At 44.9% G+C, this 13921-nt stretch overlaps 1 protein-coding gene across 9 annotated transcripts in view; it reads left to right on the plus strand.

The window, feature by feature from the left end:
* Nucleotides 1-2546: 2546 nt before the first annotated feature.
* Nucleotides 2547-13921, plus strand: part of CABIN1 (calcineurin binding protein 1) — a 116515-nt gene continuing 105140 nt past the window's right edge. For 8 of the 9 annotated variants that reach the window (XM_069961145.1, XM_069961147.1, XM_069961149.1 and 5 more), the window contains exons 1-7: nucleotides 2547-2650; nucleotides 5049-5097; nucleotides 5178-5270; nucleotides 5353-5466; nucleotides 7188-7322; nucleotides 7464-7644; nucleotides 9439-9568. In XM_069961145.1, coding sequence (XP_069817246.1) covers nucleotides 5095-5097; nucleotides 5178-5270; nucleotides 5353-5466; nucleotides 7188-7322; nucleotides 7464-7644; nucleotides 9439-9568 — 656 coding nt within the window. In that variant the 5' untranslated portion in view covers nucleotides 2547-2650; nucleotides 5049-5094. Of the gene's footprint in view, nucleotides 2651-3336; nucleotides 3359-5048; nucleotides 5098-5177; nucleotides 5271-5352; nucleotides 5467-7187; nucleotides 7323-7463; nucleotides 7645-9438; nucleotides 9569-13921 lie in introns of those variants that run through there. The other variant, XM_069961146.1, reaches the window with a different exon arrangement.

Consider the following 13921-nt stretch of genomic DNA (forward strand, 5'->3'; position numbering starts at 1 on the left):
TGGCATATAGCGGCAGTCCCGGCATGTAACTGAGTAAGGGGCCTAATACATGGAGCGAAAATAGTCCGAATCAGGACGCTATCGCTCTGTGAGGACACTGGGAAACATGATCAGGTAGTATATATCACAGACAAGGCCTGAGGGCACCGGGGAACGTGATCAGGTAGTATATATCACAGACATGGCCTGAGGACACCGGGGAACATGATCAGGTAGTATATATCACAGACAAGGCCTGAGGACACCGGGGAACATGATCAGGTAGTATATATCACAGACATGGCCTGAGGACACCGGGGAACATGATCAGGTAGTATATATCACAGACACGGCCTGAGGACACCGGGGAACGTGATCAGGTAGTATATATCTTTATTGTTTACTTTATACAGCAAGGATTGCACACACATCACTAATGATATACTGTATATATACACATAGGGGGAGATTTATCAAACATGGTGTAAAGTGAAACTGGCTCCGTTGCCCCTAGCAACCAATCAGATTCCACCATTCATTACTCACATTCTAAGATGGTGGAATCTGATTGGTTGCTAGGGGCAACTGAGCCAATTCTTCTTTACACCAGTTTGATAAATCTCCTCCATAGCTTTTGCTGCATCATAAAAGAGCCATGTAGTAGGCTCTCTAAGCGAGCTCCATTCTACCAGACTGGCGCTCACTTCTGCAGAATATCAGGCCGTGTAATACGGCCTTAAAAGTGGCCGTACACTTCCAATAACTGCTGGCTGAACAATCCTTCAGCTGACAATTATCTGTCCCATCCGGTCCCGTCCTCCCCATACACAGAAATTTGGCACATCTGAGTGTTCCTGTGTTCTCTATGAGAGGGGAAAGCCATAGCCATACAGATCTGATGGCGGCTTATCTCTCTCAGAACAAAGAGGTTGGGCGTTGATTTTCCATCAAGCCTGACCCCCTATGTCCACTGATATCATCTGTCAGAGGACTGTCCAGAGAGCCCCATACACCTTACGCTGATGGCCAAACCCACCAGGAGCAACAGGTACCACCAACAAAAGAGTAACATGTATGGGGACCTTAAATTGTTGCTAAAATATTTCAGCATTTGGGTCCCCACCTTCAACTTTGCCCAGGGCCACATCTAGTCTAAAACCGGCCCTGGTGAGAGGTTCTGATTATGGAAGAGGTTAGTGTAAGGTCATTAGCAGAACGGGTAGGATGATAGGTGGACATGAGGGAGATGTATGGTGGGGCAGAGTTGTGGAGAGCTTTATGGGTGAGCGTGAGGAGTTTGAACTGTATTCTGGATTGTCCCGTAGAAGTCAATGGAAGCGTCCATAATTTCTACGGATGAAATGTCTGCAAATTTGTAAAACATACAGATACGTAATCATTTTAAACCATTCCAACTTATTTAACTATCACCTTCCCCTTCTTTGCTGATCTGCCAAAAATATTACAGTTGACTTTTTGCAGATCATGGATGATTGAATACATCATATACGTGGGTTGCTCTACATACGTGTGAATTAGGCCTAAGATCATAGTATTAGTACGTAGCATAGGCAGATATAGCAACAATTCTTTCCCTTTCTCTTTCAAAAAATTGGTACAGTAAGCTTATCGACTATAATTTACAAAGTGGGTAGAAAGCACAATGGATGCAACACCATAGGTGGCATTATACCTTAAAGGGGTACTCCTAAGATTTTTTTTTTTATCAACTGGCGTCAGGAAGTTATACCGATTTGTAAATTACTACTATTGAAAAATCTCCAGTCTTCCAGCACTTATCAGCTGCTGTATGTCCTGCAGGAAGTGGTGTATTCTCTCCAGTCTGACACAGCACTCTCTGCTGCCACCTCTGTACATATCAGGAACTGTCCAGAGCAGCAGAAAATCCCCATAAAAAAAATATCTCCTGCTCTGGACAGTTCCTGACATGGACAGAAGTGGCAGCAGAGAGCACTGTGTCAGACTGGAAAGAATACACCACTTCCTGCAGGACATACAGCAGCTGATAGGTACTGTCAGACAAGATTTTTTTCTTTAATAGTAAATTACAAATCTATATAACTTTCTGATTTATTTACTTATTTTTTGCTGAACTGCTCGTTTAATAGCAGCTGCTGCAGAACATCTTTGGAATAAACTATATGTGCAAGTATATAGGAAGAGGGAGCAGAATAGAGGGAAGCGCCTTCCATCCTGGATGATCATAGCATTGAAAAACAGAACCCAGCATGAATAGCAGCTGCTGCAGAAACTCTTAGGAAGCAGACCTGTCAATCACCTAATAAATAGGGGCAATATATAGGGGAAACATCTTCCATAGGTAAAAAGATAGGGGAACTCTAAAAATCAGAGCTCAGCTACACAGCAGCTGCTGCAGAACATCTTTGGAAACAAACCTGTCAATCGTGGGACGTGGTGAGAGACGTCCACTAGATGGCGATGTTGTCCTGCACTCTTCCATTGTATAGGCATTTCCGGGTGTACTCCAGCGACTTCCAGGACGCCACATGATTTGATTGGCTTGTAAAAAGGAAAGCTTTGATTGGCCGCTTAGTGACTGACAGCCTAGCCTACAGCTCGCCGCGATACTACTGGGTGCGAGTGGTCCTGCTCGGATGAGTGCGGGAGGCGGTTGCCGTGGTGACCAGAGGTGAGTTTTTCGGTTTCCTCACGTTAATTCTTTCAGAAGGGAATAGACTAGACAGCCCGGAACGATGGAGTACGAGAACGGGTGCCCGGAGGAGAGGGGGAGGGGTTTCCGCGCCGGACCCTCATTCATTCTATGGGGCAGTTTCACATGTTGAAGGACGAAGCTTTATTAAACCCCGGTCATAGACAAGAGCAATATGTGCCTTATGTATCGCGTCCTACAGTGTAAAGAAGTGCCCCTGACTTATGGAGCTCATCATGTGTCTAGTTATGGAGGGCATCACGTGACCATGTCTGTCTGTCTATGGCTGGGAGCTGCCCACCTGCCCTGGTAGTCTGGGGGCTGTATTTGTTTTTTGTTTATTATGCAGATAGTCATCCTGTATTTGATTCAACAAAAATGTCCTCATTTATTCCATTCTATCTGAGTGCTCCTGGAATCTGTGCCTTCAGTTAGGTCATGTGATCTCACGGTGACCCCCCCCCCCCCCTAGAAGTTACGTGTGTTTGTGAGGTCACTATATCAGCCAGCACAGCTTCTGCCATGATGAAGCTGCATGGACCATTCCACAGAAACTACCATCAGATGTATAGAGATGGAGGGAGATGCAGGGGCGTAGCTAAAGGCTTATGGACCCTGGTGCAGAATCCCCCCCCATCCCACCGATCAGTCAGGACCAAAGAAACAGTTATATCCAATGACTCTCAGGTGACGTTCCCTGTGTCCTAATGAACTGTCACTGTGCCCCTCATGTACTGTGCCACTGCCCCCTCATATTGTGCCGCTGTCTCCCCCTCTTGTACTGTGCCGCTGTCTCCCCCTCTTGTACTGTGTCTTCGCGCTCCCCTCGCGTACTGTGCCACCGCGTTCCCCTCGCGTACTGTGCCACCGCGTTCCCCTCGCGTACTGTGCCACCGCGTTCCCCTCGCGTACTGTGCCACCGCGTTCCCCTCGCGTACTGTGCCACCGCGTTCCCCTCGCGTACTGTGCCACCGCGTTCCCCTCGCGTACTGTGCCACCGCGTTCCCCTCGCGTACTGTGTTGTGCCACCGTCGCCCCCCCCCCCCTCTTGTATTGTGCCACTGTCATCCCCCCTCTTGTATTGTGCCACTGTCCCCTATAAATAATTTACTGTACTGTGTCATTCTCTAACCATTGTTGACCAGCCTTTGGCTCTCCAGCTGCAAAACTACAACTCTTATCATGACTTGATAGCAAGATATAATTGAGGGTAATGCCCACCTCTCCTGGCCCCTGCTCTGGTTTGTGCTCTGACATCCTTTGGTCAGGTCTGGATGTTGTGTACTGGAGGGGAGGCTAATCGGAAGGAACTACTGAGTGGCAGGACGGGGAGCCCAGGGCTCTCTGGCTTCTGCCAGTAATTGGCTATTTAATTGCATTAGGGATTGCTGGTACAATTTGAATAGAATAGTAGAGCAGCCTGCAGGCTTGGTCATGGCAGGACTGTCTGTTGCAGAACAGGCTGTCAATTTTAGGGTCAGGATGAATGCTATTCAGAAGTCACATGACCCAGGTGTAGAATTGAGATGTGTTCATATACCAGCGCTGCAATAAAGCAGATAATAGCGATTAATGGTGGTAAATGTGCGTTATGTGGTCAGCGATTGGGAGGACAAATTAATGAGATTATGACCACCCTTCCGCCATGTGCAGGTCAAGGCCCAACCACTGGTCTGATGTTCCGAATATGAAGGGGTATTCCAGAAAATACGGTTGATTTAGATGTTGAAAGGTATAATGACAGGTAGCCTTTCAGTAAATGGAGGTGCATGTGCTGGAGTTGTCACTTACCTGGCCAGGATAAAAGTATTTTATATGGAAATAAGGACATGCATAAGGTATGATATGAAACCTTTTATGAAGATGTATACTGTGGTGCCGCCAGTTCAGTGACCATTTCAAGGGTGACCCATTCCCTCTAATGTCCAACCATTTTTCAATGTCAGTTTTTTCACAATCATGAATTAGGTTGGGTTCACACTACGTTTTTTGCAGTTCGTTTTATGCAAAAAAGGGATTAAAAAAGGATGAAAAAATAGATGCAATTGTGTGCATCCCTTTTTTTTTTTTTTTAGCGTACACAAAAATGTGATCGACCCTGTTTTTGTGGGAGATAAAAAAAAACGAATGCACTTTGATATGTTTTTTGATCTGTTCTTTTTAAAATGAAAGTCATGGAAAAATGGATGCACACAAATACATGTTTTTTTTATTTTTATTTTTTTGCACAAAGCGGGTGGAAAAAATGGATTGCAAAAAAACGCAGTTTGAACCCAGCCTTACCTGTTATTTATTATGATCTACTTATATTATAAGGGGAGATGCTAACCTCCCCTAACATTCATCCATTCATCTAAATCTATTTCTTTTTTTCCAGAATGAATACCTGTCCGTAGCTGTGACTACACACCGAGCCATTCAGAATGGTAATTGAAGCCACAGTTTAGTTTTACAATAATGCTGCGTGTTTTCTACATTCCACTCATTTCCAATGATCTATTACTAGATTCGTATAGCGGCCCTAAATGCCGCCTCCACTGTAGAAGGAGAACATGAAGAAACGTTTAAGAGTCACAAGACACAGACCAAAGAGGCCCAGGTGAGTGGAGCATTGTCACTCTGTGACGTTACCGTACTGTGCCCATACATGTAGTATCACTGGTTTATTCTTTTGTTTATAGGAAGCCGAGGCATTTGCACTTTACCACAAGGCCTTGGACCTACAGAAGCTTGACCGCTATGATGAGTCCTCCCAGGCCTATCACCAGCTGCTAGATACTCGTCTCCTTCAAGAAGTGAGGGAAATCATTTTACAGTCTTTCTTCCTGTGGCTGTTTTGATGCCTCTTTCCACATTTGCATGTTTTACTACAGCGTCCTGGTTCTATCAGAGTCAGAATGCTTTGTAAAGGACGGTAGCGTTGAAGAAATCACAATATTCAGGTTCGGCAACGTTATACGAACCCGAATTGTGTTTGATTCCGGCAGCTGCAGAAGTTGGATGCTGTCCTAGGGCTGTCAGGAAAACATGGATACATCCATAGGGTTACTCCATGTTTTCCAGCATCCAACTTCTGCAGCTATGGAAATCAAACACAATCTTTTGTGGATACCACTGGCCAAAGGGAACCTGTAACGCTGAGGACCGGGGCAAAAAGTCCTCTACCCTATAATAAAGTCTTACATACTCATCATCCTGGTCTCGGCGATGCTCTGGATGCCTTACTGGTCACAGAGAAATCAATGATTCTTTTCTTCATGCTCTTTATGCAAATGAGTGCAGATGACTCCATAGTCGGGCCTTCTCCCTACCTGCTTCAGCTTCATTGACGTTCCACTTCTTCCTCTTCTTGTGTTGGATCTGGCTCCAGCACATGCGTCGTTCACTGTTGAAGTTTCTCTGAAGCTTCTGTGTGTACTGTGCTTGGGCAGGAGAAGACCATAGCGGAAAGATTGGATAAGACCTGAAATCTGTCAATCAAGATCCAGGAGGTGTGGATGGAGGGCATCGCTGCGGGGACCTCATGAATACAGAATAAGGCTATGTTCACACAATGTAAGTTCTGTACTAATCACGGCCATTGTTGCAACGGCTGTGATTAGGACAGAACTTACATTGTGCTGCAGGCCGAGGGAATCCCAACCAGAGTGTATACACATAGGGGGACATTTAAGTAAGTCCGGTGTTTTTTACGCCGGGCATACAAATGTTCCCACAGCTCCGGAGCTCAAGGGATTTATGTAGAGGCACATTGCCTCTACATAAATCCCAATCACACAGAGCCAGTCCGCGCGAGAATTTTAAAACCTATGCCAGAGCTGACGTAGGTTTCAGTATCATTTTTTCACTGAAAAAATTATAAATGTGGGGCACTTCCCGTTAAGCCCCCTCTCCGCCCCACTGGCAAAGATGGGGCAGATGCGAAATAATATTCGCAAAAATACTGTTTGCGAATATTTTTATGCCGATATGCCCCATCTGCGCCTAAAAAAGGCATTTCCACCTTTTCATACTTGTCTCCCATAGTATACGCTCTGGCCGGCATCCTTAGCGGCGCTGAAGAAAACTGATAGTGTGCAGTGGGGAGTTCTGATGCGGGCATCAGAACTCAGCGGCGCTAAAGATCATCTGGCCGGTACTGCAGTATCAGCCGGGATGATCTTTTCTGAGACCGGCCAGGTCATGAAACGGTCGGGTCACAGAACGGCCGGTCTCATACCAAATGTGAACGTAGCTTAATACAGAATACTGAATATTGAGCAGGGAAAGAAGAGTCAATGATTTCTCCACGATGGGAATGGCAGCGAGAGCGTAACTGGGACCAAAATGGTAAGCATGAAAATGATTACATGTTATTGCCATTTTTGCCCCGGTCCCCGGCGTGACAGGTAGCCTTTAATCCTTATTTTACTTTTCCTCACTTATAATCCATGCTATTAACTAAATCTGGATTTGTGCACTTGCTGTTAAATAGGTTAACGAATACCCTTCATAAGAAAAGCGTTCTTTGTTTTAGGCTGTCCCTTTAAGTGACGAAAGAGAAGGTCTAAAGCATCCTGGATTAATGCTAAAGTATTCAACCTATAAGAACTTGGCTCAGCTTGCAGCAAAGCGCGATGACTTGGAGACTGCAATGGAATATAACCTAGAAGTATGTTGTTACTCATCCCCAGGATAAGTCATCACAGTATGAATGGGGTTGAACTGTACTCAGTTCAAGTGAAACCGGCGATTGATATTTCCTTTTGCTATTATTTACTTTTACTGACATACATGTATATATATATTACAGGCTGTCATGTTGGACTCCACCGATGTCAATCTATGGTATAAAATTGGTCAGCTTGCTCTTCGCTTAGTGCGCATTCCACTAGCAAGACATGCGTTTGAAGAAGGACTTCAGTGTAATCCTGACCATTGGCCTTGCTTGGATAACCTGGTCACTGTCCTATACACAATCAGTGATTATAGCAGTAAGTAGTTACAAGGGACATCTGCATTAAAAGGGTTTTCTGAGATAAAGTAACTTATTCAAAGGGTAGATGGATATGATCAGATTGCAGTGGTCTAAGTGATGGCACCTCCCACGATCATCATAACGGGACCCTAAGGGCCCTGTTACACGGGCGATTATTGTGCGAAAAATCGTTAAATCGTTCGTATTTAAACAATAATCGTTCTGTGTTATTGCAGGCAATGATCGAAAAATCGTTCGTATGTCGTTGAGCGTTGATTTAGATCTGAACCTAAAATTATCATTAATCGCTCGCTAATTGTTCGCTGTAATTCCACATTCATTCGCTCAAGTTCCACATTTGCTCACTAATCGCTCAATGTAATTGCACATTGTCTATTGTTTTGCTGGGATCAGAAGGGGTAAATGATCGTAACTAAGGATTATCGTTCTGTGTAATATGGTGAGCGATTTCAGGTTAACGATAAACAATCTCGTTTGCGATCGTTTATTGTTAGTCGTTAATCGTTAAAAATCGTTCCGTGTAATAGGACCATAAGGGGGATATGTATCAACACAAAAAGGCGTATTTTTTGTCGGAAATGGGCCTGATGCGAATAAATGTATTCGCAAAGGGCCGTTTTGTGAATAAATAATCGCATTGGGCCCATTTACAACTGGTACGCCAGGGGGGCGGGGGGTGTGTGTGTGTGGAGTGGCCGGGGAAGGGGCGCGGATTCAAGCTCAGCCTAATTCGTCATTTTTTTCTCGTAAATATAAGCAGGAAACCTGCTCCAGCTCTCAGCTGGCGTAGGTTTCCTGCTGCTCACTGACGTGCACAGGATTTTTGTAGAGACAGTCCGCCTCTACATAAATCTTGGTACTGTCGGAGCTACATTTTTAAGTCCGCCGCAGAAAATGCCGGACTTAATAAATGTCCCCCTAAGTGTTTGTTATGAATGGGAAAGGGAGTCGCCATGGACACTGCTGCTTTTTTCATTTTACATTCAGTGCTGTACTCATAAACAATGAAGCACACATGTGCGATCTGCTGCTGCAATTAGACCCATTTAGAAGATCACAGGGTGTCCCAGCAGTTGGACCCCCTGTGATTTGAGACTTATCCCATACATAGTGGATATGTTATTTTAATTCTAATCACAGGTATTAAAAGTTTCACTGTCATCATAAAAAAAATATATCTATGTGTCCGAGAGAAATGTTCAAAGTTTTGATCAGTCCGGGTCTAAGTGTTCGGTCCCGTACCAATTGTGAGAATGAGCAAGAAGAGGACCATGCTGAAGCGCGTTCCGCTCCCCGCTCTGTGTCAGTAAAAACAGTTAGGCTTCATAGACTTACAAAGACTATAAATCACAGTCCATACTGATCACATAACACAGAGCCAGGAAAGGACCAGAAGCTAGGAGAATCCAACAGCATCCAAGTAGTCTTCAAAATTTTATTGAGGAAACAAGTATAGCATACAACACTGTGCTGAGAGTCTTTGGCAAGTATGTCGTATGCGACCTACTTTGTATGCTGTACTTGGTTCCTCATTAACGGTTTGAAGAGTACTTGGTTGCTGGTGGATTATTCTGTATCCTGTACTTGGTTCCACACTTTAGGATTGTGGACTTTCAGCGTGCATCCCCTTCTATTATTTGATGGTGCAGATTTGATGCTGTGTTCATTCATTTAGTCAAACCTGCGGATCTGCTGCAGATCCGCAGCAGAAAATCTGCTGCAATACGGTATGTGTGAAGCTACCCTTACTGTGACTGTTCCGTGATCCTATCTGGTGTCTTTTCTACAGCCTGCTTGTACTTCATCTGCAAGGCCTTAGAGAGAGACTGTCGCTATAGCAAAGGTTTAGTATTAAAGGAGAAGATCTTTGAAGAGCAGCCATGTCTAAGAAAAGACTCCTTCCGCATGTTCCTGAAATGGTAGGTAGCTTGTTACATGTAATATCTCTCAATAGAGCATAACACTAAACTGCTGTAAAAATATATATTTCATTAGAAAGAAAATCTGGTGCATTTAGCAAGAATTATATCTATAGGGACGGATTAGCCCTAAGGGAATAGAAAAATGAAACTGGATACACTTGCTCCTAATGCCTTTTTGCATTCCGCATATCTGGCAGAGCTCTATGCATGAAGTCAGTATTGCAGTCGTACACTGTGCTGCTGTATGGTGTCTCTATATGGCACCATATTACAGAGGCAATGCTTTTAGTGCAGCATAGTGTGGTAATCTAGAAAAATTGCTAAAAAAACACACTAATTGCCTGGAGACTTCTGTTGGTAAGGTATCTCTCTGTATCTACAAATGTGTGTAGTGGAGGGAGGTAACAGATAAGCTATTCTTTTGCAGACGGAGAGGATTTTTCTTCTAATTAGGTTGTTAAGGTCTTCTTCTTAAAGAAGTCTAACCAGCTATGAAATCTGCAGACAGGCGGGGGTGGGTGGATGTAAAAATAACAATTTCCCTGTGCCTCATACAGCCGTAGCTTGGGTCCTGCAGCTCTGCGATCCTGGCTTGGTGATTGCCCACTCAGCCAATCTGTGACTAGGACAGGACACCGCCTCAGTCACTGACTGGCTGAATGGGCAATCGCTCAGCCGGACAGTGACGTTGCTGCTGCAGGAGCAGAGTATGTGACGTACCCATTTTCTTGCAGAAGATGTTGTCTGGCAGCGGTGCTACAGGAGACGAGTGAGTTAACATGTCTGTTATTTTGACCCCCGCCTGCCTGCAGATTTCAAAGTTTAAGGGACTTCACCTTTAAGCTTTTTGGAAATTTGAGACTTTGCTGTCTTGATTATCAGTTCCTCTAAATTATAGCATTATAGCAAACAAGTTGCAGGACTTCTTTGAAGAGGTTGAGAATGCTTCACATATATTGCTAGACCCCATGGCCTATTCCAGCGTTATGGTCCTTCCAGGTACCTATCTTTTTTAATTTGCTGCTTGGGCCACTGTGAAAATAAAGAAAAAAAGAAATACTCACCCACTGCAGCTCCTGTTGTGGTATCATCTGGTCACCTGCTCATTGCTCTGCTTCCTACTTTTGGGACGGACTCATCTCTGCAGTGACAGCCTGTTCAGCCAATTACTGACTGGGGCGGGACACCACTTTAACTGTCCCTGCCATCACTACAGAGAATTCTTTTCTGAGGTAGGAAGCAATGTGTCAAACAGAGGACCAAATGATGTCACAGCATGGGACCTGGGTGGGTGAGTAAGACTTTTTTTTTTTTTTTTTTAAATGGTCATTTTAATTTTTATATACCTGGAAATCCTATTTTAAAGGAGAAGTCCGGCCAAAATTAATTTTTGATATGTTGTTACTTATGAAAAGTTATACAAATTTCTAATGTACATTAATTATGGGAAATGCACATATACTGCTATTTCCCTTAATTTAGTAGATCAGGAAGTGTTAGAAATATCTCTGAAGAAGTGACGTCACGACCCAGGGTGTAATTCCTATGGAGTGTCCAGCAGGGGGCGCTCTCTATATAGAAGTCTATGGGACTTTATTGTTTCTATGGGTTTCTATGTAATGTAATGTAGTGTACAGTGCTTTATTGAATGAATACATCTATGGAATACTTTGGGGAGCAAGTGTCCTTGCTCCCCAAAGTATTGCATAAATGTATTCATTCAATACATTCAATACACAGTAAGCCCGCCGATCCGCCGCATTTCCGCCGCATTCCCGCCGATCCGCCACACGCTGATCCGCCGCATTCCCGCCGATCCGGACCATATACATTGAACTACAGCTCCCATCATCTGCTTCTAGTATGAACAGGTGATGGGAGCTGTAGTTGGGTAATGGATATGACATGCCGCCGGGCGCAGGGGGGAGCCGCTCAGTACACAGCAGCTCTCCCCCCTCCTCCTCCTCCTCCTCCTCCTTCCGTGATAACTTCCGCCTATACCAATGCTGACTCCCTGCCTGGCCGCCGCTCTCCGCTCACATATACCGGCTCCCGGCATCAGCGCGGACACCAGGATGCATCGGGAGCCGGTATGTATGGGGGGAGAGTGGAGAGCGGCGGCCAGGCAGGGACTCAGCAGTGCTATAGGCGGAAGTTATCCCGGAAGGAGGAGGAGGAGGGGGGAGCGCTCCTGTGTACTGAGCGGCTCCCCCCTGCGCCCGGCGGCATGTCATATCCATTACCCAACTACAGCTCCCATCACCTGTTCATACTAGAAGCAGATGATGGGAGCTGTAGTTCAATGTATATGGTCCGGATCGGCGGGAATGCGGCGGATCAGCGTGTGGCGGATCGGCGGGAATGCGGCGGAAATGCGGCGGATCGGCGGGCTTACTGTGTATTGAATGTATTGAATGAATACATTTATGCAATACTTTGGGGAGCAAGGACACTTGCTCCCCAAAGTATTCCATAGATGTATTCATTCAATAAAGCACTGTACACTACATTACATTACATAGAAACCCATAGAAACAATAAAGTCCCATAGACTTCTATATAGAGAGCGCCCCCTGCTGGACACTCCATAGGAATTACACCCTGGGTCGTGACGTCACTTCTTCAGAGATATTTCTAACACTTCCTGATCTACTAAATTAAGGGAAATAGCTCTATATGTGCATTTCCCATAATTAATGTACATTAGAAATTTGTATAACTTTTCATAAGTAACAACATATCAAAAATTAATTTTGGCCGGACTTCTCCTTTAATCATTTTTCTTCAGCTTATCCGTGTCTGCTCCTCTTTGATCTAGAAGTAGAGCCCTTCCCAGCTCATATTTGTTCCCACCCTAGGTATTCATACTTTCAGAGGTGTAGCTAGCTTTTTCATCATCTGGGGCAAAGTTTCATTTTGGTGCACAATCCCTTTATATAGTACTGCCCTCCCCACAATGAGGTATAATGCACTGTGCTCCCTTAATACACTGTAAACCCCTTTGTCCCTTTTAATGAGGTATAATGCACTGGTGCCCCTTAATACACTGTGCCCCCCTATTGATGTATAATACATTGCGATTCTCTCCCCCTCCCCCCTTAAAGGGGTTATCCAGGATTAGAAAAAATACAACTGCTTTCTTGCAAAAACAGCACCATTCTTGTCCTCATGTCATGTAGGGTATTACAATTCGGCTCCATTCACACCAATGGAACTGAGCTGCAAAACCCCACACCCAAACTGAGGACAAGAGTGGCATGCACTGTGATCGCGCCTTAGTGAGGGTGTAATGTACTGTCTCCCCCTCCCAATGAGGTAATATGCACTGCACCCCCCCCATGCCCACAAAAACGCCTCCCCCCCCCCCCAATGAGTATACTGAACTGTACCCACTTGATGCACTGTGCGCCCCCCTAATGAAATGTAATACACACAGATCCCCCCCCCCCCCTCATCCTTGCACTCGGGGCAGGACCACCTGTCTCTCTTTTATTCGGTCCAGATGGTATGTAGAACCCTCTCCTTCCTACACAGAAATGGAGTAAAGGACTCCCCCATGCAGCAGATGTAGAATACATTATGCAAGATGCTTTATAGGCTATGGCATTGCACAAAACACGTTACAAAGTGGAGAGAAGTGACTGAACTCATTAATTCTACATATGGTGAATCTATTCTTTAACATCTTGTTTGCCTGTTTGCATATAGATGACTTGTCAGTGGGGGATGGTAAAAAAAACCCCTGCGATTGCAAGAATTCTATATACGGCTAGGTTAATTGCCAGGAAGTTAATTGCTCAGCACAAGCTTAGTCACAATTCCCCTACAGTATTGGAGTTTATAGGTTAGGACAACTGGTTAATTTCCCTAGAGGAAGGGATCTTTGAGGGAATCCTCACCTGAATGCGAAACATAAATACGAATGTTATGGACTAGGGCTGATACTCCAGACTTACCATCTACTCATAACAGAAATTTGGTTCTGTTCAGATACACAGTAATACTGACAGGTTTAAAGGGACAGCGTCATCAGAAAATGCTTATTGTTTAAATGATGTTTTTATGATAAACATATATTAAAGGGAACCTGTCACCTGAGAACAGAGGGAAGAGCCCTCCTGACCCCCCGGTGGAGCCCCGGATACTTGCCTTATCCTGCAAGTCCTGCTTCAGAAGCTGTCCCCTCTGCGAGAAGTCGACACCCGACGGTCTGCACGTGCGTTACGTAAATGAAAGAGATAAGTCCGACGTCCATAGGAAATCACTGGGGTTGGGGGGGCTCTTCCCTCTGTTCTCAGGTGACAGGTTCTCTTTAAAAGGATTTCTGCTGTTGACCGTGTAAAGAAAGTA

This window comes from Dendropsophus ebraccatus, chromosome 3, assembly GCF_027789765.1.
Source record: "Dendropsophus ebraccatus isolate aDenEbr1 chromosome 3, aDenEbr1.pat, whole genome shotgun sequence".
In the NCBI taxonomy this organism is placed as follows: domain Eukaryota; kingdom Metazoa; phylum Chordata; class Amphibia; order Anura; family Hylidae; genus Dendropsophus; species Dendropsophus ebraccatus.